Source organism: Siniperca chuatsi, linkage group LG14, assembly GCF_020085105.1.
Source record: "Siniperca chuatsi isolate FFG_IHB_CAS linkage group LG14, ASM2008510v1, whole genome shotgun sequence".
In the NCBI taxonomy this organism is placed as follows: domain Eukaryota; kingdom Metazoa; phylum Chordata; class Actinopteri; order Centrarchiformes; family Sinipercidae; genus Siniperca; species Siniperca chuatsi.
In genome coordinates, this window is record NC_058055.1 from 11312253 (window position 1) to 11321842 (window position 9590).

The following is a 9590-nucleotide window of genomic DNA, read 5'->3' on the forward strand; positions in this document are numbered from 1 at the left end:
AGGTGAAGAAGTATTCAGTTCCTTAATCAGAAGTCACAATACAACAATATATAAATAGTTGACTACAAGTAAAAGTTTTGCATTCTCACTCTTATTTATAATCAGCAAATGTATGAAGTATCAAAATGGAACATTTTTATTATCACCCGGTTTTTGGTTATCACAGATATATTGGTATTGGTGTATAAGTCAGCCGACAAATAAGAAATTGCAGTGCAAATGCCAAAGATATAGTTACCATCTTGGTAACAACTCCCTAATAATTCAATTAAATGGGGATCTTTATCAAAAATGCTTGTTCATGTTATGTGTTCATCAAATAAAAAAAGAATATCGGCTGATATTGTTATATAATTTTTAAATGCTCAAATATCAGTACTACTTTATATAGTGTTGCAACTGATCATGTTTTGTTATGTGTTATGTAAAATCCTAATCTGTAAATTGTAAGTATAACTGCTAAGTAAATGTAGAGTAAAATACATCATATTTGCCTCTGAAATATAGTGGAGTAGAAGTATAAAATGAAAATACTCAAGTAAAGTACAAGTATTTCAAAACTGCACTCAAATACAGCATTTGAGTAAATGTACTTAGTTACTTTCGAGCCTTGATTATCCCAAAACTTAATGGAAAAGCCTGAACTCACAAGATTTTGAGGCGGAACATATCACACCCGGAACTTTTGTTTCGGGGGAGATATATTGTGTTGCACACAGCCCGCGGTTCTTGTGACTGGCCAAAACAACTCAGATATTCATATCATGTCAGTGCTTCTAAACAGCAAGTTATTGTGTTGAAGCTCCTTTTCAAGTAAGACTTTGACGCTTTTTATGTTTTTTCGTTCGTCAAAGTGTTTCAGGATGATGTTTCTAAAGCTCTATTACAGCCGGTAAATGTTTGTGGTTCCAGTCACCAGCTAGCACCCGGTACATGCCAGGTGACGCTCAAACCTTTCAGTCTGTGTAAAGCCCACTACATTTAGCCCACCTCTGACTCCGAGAGATGCCTCCTAACAAACGGATCCATAAGAAAACACTTAAACTGGAGTGTGAATGGAGTTCGTGTCAGGAGTCGTTCAGTCGGATGGAGAACTTCTGCAAGCATGCGGAGGCTCACCTGAAGGCTTTCAACATGGCGGAGGAGGACGAAGAAGAAGAGACAGAAGGTGAGGAGGTTGTAGTTTTATAGTTAAAATTATCTGGCTGTGGCTCATCTAATGTTTATTTAGAGCAGTAGCTAGCTATGTGGAAAGGAAGCATAGCCTGGAAGTAGTGGGACGTTGATGCATCGATTTGGCTCTGTAACGTTACTGCAGCACATCAGATTGAAATGAAACAACGGCTGAAGGTAAAAAGGGTTTTTTTATGGCCAGACACTGTATTGTTAATCACTTGCCAAGTCACCTGTCTGACCTCAATTTCACTGAGCATCCGTTTCACTCACTGAAAACCAGACTGAAGGCAAAAAGCGGAAAGAGGTTAAGATGTGTACAGTCCAGGCCTGGCAGACCACCACCAGGGAAGATACCAAGTGTGTGCAGGTGCCAAGAAGTTGAAGACCTCAGCCAGTCAGTGATTACAAAGGATTTGCAACCAGATATCATTGGTTATAAATTTGTCCCATATCTTTTGTCCCCACGTTCCTACACTTTTCATTTGATATGCATCTAAACACTTCCAAATTATAGTTAAAAGTTTCCTCTTCAGCCATATTGTTATTGCTTCATTTTACATTCAATGTGCTGTAGCGCTAGTAAATGATAGATGATAAACAAGAAATATTGATGTATTGCGTAGCCTCAAAAAGGGCGATGTCTACTAATGCAAACTCTTCGCTTTTTGTGCCAAGGGGAGAGAAATTGTCTTTGGAAAGACTGTGGATTCTGTTCTGTGGAGGGTCCCGAAGAGTTGCGAAGACATCTGTTCTTTCACTGTTACCATACTAAGCTGAAGCAGTTGGGTCAGCAGGTGCTTAATGCCCAGCCAGAAATTGGCACCTGCTCCATCGGCTACCAAAACCACAACATCATCCCTGAAATCCCAGACAATTTTATCTGCCTTTGGGACGAATGTGAGGTAAGCTTGGCAGAGACCAGTGCTGCTGCTGATTAGAGATTATTTCGAAAAGTGCAGACTGTTTAACCACCTACTCACTTGCAGGCGTCAGTTGGTTATGCGAGGTGTGCTACTCTGTAAGATTCAGCTAATGCTAATAAGTCCACGATGAATGGAAAGCAAAGACATGTCTTTGCACACCGACACATACCAACATCTTGTCAGTTATTAGTCATAGCCTCACGTGCCTTAATAAATTCACTTGATATAACAGTCTGGGAGATTTTGTGCAAATTATATTAGAAGCTAAGCGTTAGGGAACAGTGACTTGACTTCCAAGAGCACTCAGATAAGTGGGACATGGTCAAGTGTCCGTGAAGTAGAATTGAAAGTTTTTCTTCTTGAATTCTGGCTATGTCTTTCTTCTTTCTGTGTATATTTGCTAAAGCAATCACCGTATGAAAACCCAGAGTGGTTCTATCGCCATGTGGAGATGCATAGTCTGTGCATAGATATACCGGCAGGAGACTGTGAATTCCCGATACGCTGTGGATGGAAAGGTACGTAATTTCACATGATTTATCTCAAGATTATAGTTAAGAAATGTCAGTATAAAGATTACACAATCGATTTACGGTCAAAGAAGTTTAAAAGGCTGAGTACATTTTCTGCTTAGTACTTAGTACTATTAAGAATGTAGGATTGAAGTCCAAGTTTTGAGCCTGTCATTCTACAGATTGCGAAGCCACTGCTAAAGGTCGTCCTAAGCTGCGGGAGCACCTGCGCAGCCACACCCAGGAGAAGGTAGTGGCATGTCCAGGCTGTGGGGGGATGTACGCCAGCAACACCAAGCTCTTTGACCACATCATTCGACAGAGCGCCATGGAAGGTAAAAACCTGTCCGAATTGTGACAGGAAGATTAATAACAATGTTTGCAACTTCTTTAGGTTAAAATGTTATCATCTAGTAATTCTTGCTTTGTGTGCTGTAGGTCAGAGGTTCCAGTGTTCTCACTGTTCCAAACGTTTTGCAACAGAAAGACTACTGAGAGACCACATGAGAACCCACGGTCAGTCCCTCCTTCATCGTGCTATCAGTGTTATAAGTTGATATTCCCATGGGCTGGGGAGGACTTAAAAGACCACACTGCTCTTTTTGCATGTTTAAGCCAAATAACTTCACGCACAGTTTGTCGTACTAACAATCATTTTCCAAACCATGCCTTGGATTTTTAGATTGATTTCTACCCGCCAGGTAGACACCGATGTCAGTTCATGCCTGTACGAAATGAAACTTGAGAATGGTTTTGTTTTTTCTTTTTTTTCCACTGGTGTTGCCATAAATCCTTACCCACTTCCCACCCACTCACACTGCCAGTTGAGTTTCTGCACAGGTGTACCCATAAACATTAGTAAGCGTTAGTAAGCCTCAACTCCCTAGACCCCTGCATCCTGTGAGCAACTCACATCACGAAGAAATCTCTGTGATAGATGTCTGTGTTGTTATAGCAACAGTGTCAAGTTTAAAATAATCTGTTTCACCAGGATTTCTTGGCTTGGCACAAACGTAAGTAAAAATAGGCCTTTGTGATGTCTATTTTTGACCAAGTGAGTGAGGGAATCCTGTTGACAACAAACAGCTCGTCAGTATTATTAGATGATTTAATGTCATCACTGGTTTGTGTTTTTCTTGTTGGTACAGTGAGCCACTACAAATGCCCGCTGTGTGACATGACTTGTCCATCGCCCTCTTCACTGCGCAACCATATTAAATTCCGCCACAGTAACGAGAAGCCATACAGCTGTGAATACTGCGAATACAGGTGTCACATCCTCTGAAGCTGCAGCAATGCAACACAAGGTTAAGCTGTTAAATACACACTTCCCTTATTGTACTCTTAATACGCCCACGCTTTATTCTGTATTTGCAGGTGTAAGAATTTGATCGACTTGCGCAAACACCTGGATACCCATAGCAGCGAGCCGGCATTCCACTGTGACGTTCCTGGCTGTGGCTTCACCTCTCGTACCCTTGGCACCATGAAGATTCACCACAAAAGAGGGCACGAGGTGAAAGAGGGAATCTTTTGAATGATTGTTCATTTACACCCAGATAAGGAGTTTTAAAGTCATTTATAGTTCTCTAATGTTTCTTTTCCGTAATCAGGGGAATTTTGTAGCTCGCTACAAGTGCCATGTGTGCAGTCAGTGCTTCACCAGGGGCAACAACCTAACTGTTCATCTGCACAAAAAGCACCAATTCAAATGGCCCTCTGGACACCCCAGGTTCAGGTAAGTCCTTGCATTGACAAAATCAATCAATCCAGTAATGCTGAATTTGAGATGTGTGGGGTGTTGCAGCACTGATGGCCTCATCACTCTGTCAGGTACAAGGAGCACGAGGACGGCTTCTTGCGGCTGCAGCTGATTCGCTACGAGAGTGTGGAACTGACAGAGCAGCTAATGAGGGAAAAGGACAGCGGCCAGACTGAGGGTCAGGAGCTGGAGGAAGAATCCCCGGGGGCAGCTCCTTCAGAGTTGCAGGTAGAACTGAGAGGGGTGCTACTGGAGGAGCAGAGGGCTGAGGAGCCACCCGTCAACGCTGAGGAGGGCAGTCAGGAAGAGGACATGTTGTACGTTTTCACTGGAGGTTTGTCGCAAGCAGGGGAGGACTCTGTCATGCAGCAACTCCAGGATACTACTCAGCAGCAAGGAATGCAGGTGGTTTGACAGCAACAACAGTCCTGCATACACGTCCTTTACATGACAAGACATTCTGTAATCAGCTGTGCTGTTTCACAGATACATGGCAAATGTATGAAGAATTGTGTGGCATTTCTGAGCCTTTAATGGGTGCTGGTACAGGGATGTAGCTGCGATTTTAAAAAGAAAGTGTGGCACTTGATAGTAAATTAAAATGTCTAAGTGAAGGGATGTGTACACCATGATGGCCCATCTTGACTATAAGCCTATATTAGGTAATAAACCTGTTTTTATGTGTTTTGTTTGCTAATGTTGAGCTTGTGGACAACCTGTTTGCCAGTAATTTTAAATTATTTTCAGTTCATTCAGTGTATCTCATACTGTAACATCTTCAGACAGATGGATACTAATATTGCACTGCCTAGTGGGTGGCCATTCTCTTTTAGATGGGGAAGCTGTCCCAAATTCAGAAATTCATCAGTCACACCTTCGAAGATTAAGGATATGAGTTACAGGAATGTCGTGTTAGCATTAATATTCCCCAGACAGTGTGGAATCCAGCAAAGAGGGCGTACCTCATTAGGTCCGAGTGTATTTTTTGACGCTTGATCTACAACTTGAATAAACTTGTGGCACAAATTGTTTGCAAAAATCACCTTTTGAAATAGTTTTTTTGTCTTATTCAAATGTTTTTAATGTTGCACAGTAAAAAAAATTCTTTCATGTTGTACCAAATTCCTTTTAACAAGTCAGTAAGAGAGGAATATGCATCGTTCTAGTTTATTTCATATGATTTACAGGTCACTGCATCAATGGTATCCCCATCATCTGTGCGTCCATTATGGCGCCCCCTGCTGAATATAATTGCTCTACTGCAGCTCTGTTTTATGACTATCGGGCTCTACTAGAATGGACATGTTATTAAAATAATATATACAAACAAACTTCTTTTTTTTTATTCTACTACTGTCAGGTACACACAATCAATATCAGTGCTTTTGGCAGGTAAATATTTAGACACCAAAAACCCTACACTTGACAGGACTATGTGATTTTCTCAACCCCCGTTTGCTTTGATCTTATAAAAAGCTCTGGTGATCAGGTGACTTAAATCATGACAAATCTTTGCCAAAGCAGTGTATCCAGGCACAGCGTGACATACAGTACGTAGTGGCATTAGCTGTGTGCAGAAGATTAGGCAGCACAGCTTAGTTTAAGTGTTACTGCTCTCTGCGTCTTCCTCCTGCAGTCAACTGGGACATCTTCTAATGTCTGTTGACTTTGCAAGTATGATGATGTACAAAATGTTGCTGGACAGCAATATGACTTAGTTTCCAGATCCATCTGCAGTTTTTCACGGAAACTGATTGCATCAGAAGATGGGCACCATGAGGTTATATCCACTGCTGCTGGTGGTGTTCCTTGGGTCTTTCCAAAGAGCCATTTCTCAGTTTCCTGGATGGATTGGAGAGGTGGAAGGTAGTGGTAAGACTATAATGTCAGTATAATGTTATTTTTCAATCATGTTCTGGTCTCAAAGTCATGGGACAGGGGTAATCGCACTGTAGGAACTGGATCCCTATATAACAACAATAATATCGTTCTTAATCTTGGCCTTGAAGCCTGAAAATATTTCCAGTTTGAGGTTTTTTATTTATTATACGGATATTTGTGACTTGTCCAGTTCTGGTGTATGAAAAAGCTAACAAAATGTATCTACTTTAGGTGAGACAGAATGGATTCCCCAACCAGACTTCATAGATGAGATCTATTGGTCGGGGTCAGCGCCCCTTTGTTTAGGAGGCTGTAAGGCGCAGCACCAGGAGCTGAGGAGAGATCGCTGTGGAGACTCGAGCTGCTGCTGGTTCGGCTACAAGTCCCTGTGCAGAGGTAAGACTACCACAACAACAGCTTGCAGTCTGTTGACATTAGTTAGAACCCCTTAAACACAGAAAAACTCAAGTCTCTTTGTCTGATCAACCTGTTATGGAGCTTTGTGTCAGGCTTTGCCTTTGCATTTCCTTTGCTTTGTATGGCAGTGAACTGTGGGAGGCCAGATGTGGACTATAATGGTGTAGTGTATGGTAACGACTGGTGGGTGGGCTCTGTGGTGAGGTACGCCTGTCGCTCTGGCTTCATGCTGGTGGGAAGCCCAACCAGATCTTGCCAGCCTAATGGCCTCTGGACCCCGAAACCTACCTGTTTCCGTGAGTAAACACTGACCACAATGACACAAAGATTTTATGATCCCTTATGAACCTTTTAGCTCATCATGTGATTTTCTCTCTACCTGTCTTTTAGGAATGTGTCCGCGGGGACGCATTGAAATCAGTGAGAGGGAACTAAATGGGACGTGCAACTCCACCTGCGCATATAAGAGCTACTTCGGCCCACCCAAACAAGGCTGCACCCGGATAGACAACTGCAAGAAGAAGGAGACTGGCTGGAAGCGGTTCTTTGCACAGTGTGTCCCTTGCATTTGTGACTGCGCTTTATCATGTGGTGAGTAGCTTTCCCAACACACTGTCAAGCATAAATGATGGACTTGAGAGCATGTTGCAATGTTGTCTTAGTGCAAATACAAATGTGGTTAATTATTGCTTTAAACATGCATTTGTCGTCTTTCTTTGAGGAATTCCATGCAAAGAACACTTTTGTCTTTTTATTTTTAGCATCTACAGGCTAAAAGATGGAGAAAACACTATGTTGACCATACAGTGAGACATCAGATGAAGAGGAAATACACAAACAGCTTGTGCACCGCAGAGCCACACACTGTTTTTGCGGCTTTATCCAATTGTGTTGACAAATCAGTGAACCAAAATCTGGATGTTTTAAGACATTAATTTAATCTCTCTGGCACACTGAAGCCAACAGTGTCTCCTTGGTTTCTATATATAGGATTTTACGCTATGACAAGAAGATATCAGTGCCTGAGGTTTAAATCCATCTGAGTCGGTGGTGAATTATAAGCAAAGCAGAACTGCAAAGTCCAGTCAATATGTGTGATGTAAGGTGGCGACAGGGTCAAAAAAGATGAGTGAAGGGAATTTTACTCCATGTCAGACTTGGGTCAAATAATAATTTGAAATACTTCAAATAAAAAGTTGTAGCTGAAGTGCCAGGTGGTGAGGTCTGTTTTTAATAAGAAGCTCATTTTGGGGAGGCAAATTATTGTTCACAGGATAGTATTTGGTAGCCCAGACAGCATTTCTCCGGTTGGTAGAATTAACTTGGTGCTATAATTTCATGTCACAGATTCCACCTATCAGGAAGATCTCCTCCTCTCTGTCCATCTGTCCTGATCTTTTCTGACTTTAATCTTGTTACAAAGGGAGGAGCTTTGGTCAGGGAGCTCAGGGGTCACAGTTAACTGAAAGGGTGTTTTAGATCTCATAAGCAAATTGTTTTTTTAGGTAGTAGAGTATATATGCTTTTTAATAATTTAATTATTTATTGTGAAAAATAGCACAAAATATCTATTTTTGTTGCAAAATCAAATCTTTATTTTTACATAGATGGACTGTATAAATGTGACATGATGTCTGGTGCATTTCAAAGGAATAAAAAGAAAAACTTTTCTCCCCATCTGCAGTCAAAGCACCAACACGCTAATCTCCAGTGCAAACACCCAGTTCATTTTCTATGCTTTTGGTCACAGCTTATGTTTTGAATCCAGCACCTTGTTGATTAGTGGCAGTGTGAGGCATCTCTGGAAATTTTAACAGTTGAAAACAGAAATGCAAAGCCTGAATCTGCAGTTTCCTTAAACGGACTATTAAGTTGTCATGAGCTGAAAAATTATGCAACTCATAACAGTTGTATGCATTTCACTTTCTAGTGTTATTCAACCTTCCTGCACTCAAACAGTACACTTAATTTCTTCTAATATTGTCTGTCTTCAAAATAGTTGTTTTCATTCCTGATACTCCATGTATTTTTAATTATAACTAACTTAAAGATGACACAAGGCTGGCCAAACATTCACAAAATGTAAATAAATGTCATTTTTCAATCAGTGCCACTATATTTTGCAAGTCAGTTGGGTGGAGTTTGTAAAATTTGATGCACTGACTCACAAGCTTTGATTTGATAAATGACGTTGCTTCTGAAAGCCACTAGATGATGCTGTTTTGCTAATTCTCAGGCATCAGGTCACAACATTTAGCACCACTGTGCACTTTACAGGAACTTGATAATCCAGATACAGCCATAAATGGAAAAATAAAAAATAAAAAAGTTTGATTCTCTTCAACATCTGATCTTGAGGAGTTGCTGCTAAACGCCTCGGCTCCTTCATCACTGTTGGGACCAGGTGCTGAACCTGAGGATGATGTGTTCATTTGCTTTAGGTCTGTAGCAGCCAATTCCTGTGAAAAGGGACATGTACAAAGTTTGGTTCAGAAACTCTGACGTTGTAGTTCATATATAAACACAGGTTCTAAGAGATACACAGTGCTCAGTTGTCCTGCTCAGTTGACATGGTGTTCTTGTAGTAATAGCAAATAGAAGATAATGAGAAACTATTAATATATCCTCTTTACTCCAAAAACCAAAGAAGTACTCTGAAAACCACTGACTTTAATTATGTACTAGCACCGCCTGCTCATGAGCAGCAGAAAACACACCTGTGAGTTATATTGTCACAACAATAAAATAAAAAACAATAGAATGATCACACTAAAGGACATCCTGAGGCAATAAGGGAAAGGACAACTAATTCTCCTGCCTCATTACAGCTCATTAAGTCTTCCTCAGATGTGCTGTATTGAAACTCTGGGGAGGATACTCACCCACATCCAGCCTGCTGTATTCTCCTGAGCTTTCTGA

General features: G+C 41.0%; 2 protein-coding genes across 3 annotated transcripts; both read left to right on the forward strand.

The window, feature by feature from the left end:
• The first annotated feature begins 664 nt into the window (after positions 1–664).
• Positions 665–5415, forward strand: LOC122888459 (histone H4 transcription factor). The gene is made up of 10 exons (XM_044222927.1): positions 665–813; positions 913–1168; positions 1852–2078; positions 2506–2617; positions 2794–2946; positions 3050–3127; positions 3760–3880; positions 3989–4127; positions 4225–4349; positions 4445–5415. Exons 2-10 carry the CDS (start codon positions 1006–1008, stop codon positions 4785–4787), a joined length of 1461 nt encoding a protein of 486 aa, XP_044078862.1. The 5' UTR covers positions 665–813; positions 913–1005; the 3' UTR covers positions 4788–5415.
• Positions 5416–5544: 129 nt separating this feature from the next.
• On the forward strand, positions 5545–9005 carry si:ch211-117m20.4 (CUB and sushi domain-containing protein 1). Of its 2 annotated transcripts, none has more exons than XM_044222931.1 (5): positions 5545–6245; positions 6486–6650; positions 6800–6967; positions 7062–7262; positions 7433–9005. In XM_044222931.1, exons 1-5 carry the CDS (start codon positions 6140–6142, stop codon positions 7444–7446), a joined length of 654 nt encoding a protein of 217 aa, XP_044078866.1. In that variant the 5' UTR covers positions 5545–6139; the 3' UTR covers positions 7447–9005. The 2 variants fall into 2 exon arrangements, with proteins under 2 accessions (XP_044078866.1, XP_044078867.1); XM_044222932.1 differs by having other exon boundaries at positions 5545–6239.
• Positions 9006–9590: the final 585 nt, after the last annotated feature.

Bases quoted from the DNA above. Each gene is read 5' to 3' on its own strand.
- LOC122888459 (XM_044222927.1), top strand. From the start codon at position 1,006: ATGCCTCCTAACAAACGGATCCATAAGAAAACACTTAAACTGGAGTGT. The intron at 2,947-3,049 runs GTAAAAACCTGT...TGTGTGCTGTAG, and splicing joins TCGACAGAGCGCCATGGAAG to GTCAGAGGTTCCAGTGTTCT. The intron at 4,350-4,444 runs GTAAGTCCTTGC...TCACTCTGTCAG, and splicing joins TCTGGACACCCCAGGTTCAG to GTACAAGGAGCACGAGGACG.
- si:ch211-117m20.4 (XM_044222931.1), top strand. From the start codon at position 6,140: ATGGGCACCATGAGGTTATATCCACTGCTGCTGGTGGTGTTCCTTGGG. The intron at 6,246-6,485 runs GTAAGACTATAA...TATCTACTTTAG, and splicing joins TGGAGAGGTGGAAGGTAGTG to GTGAGACAGAATGGATTCCC. The intron at 6,968-7,061 runs GTGAGTAAACAC...CCTGTCTTTTAG, and splicing joins CCCGAAACCTACCTGTTTCC to GAATGTGTCCGCGGGGACGC.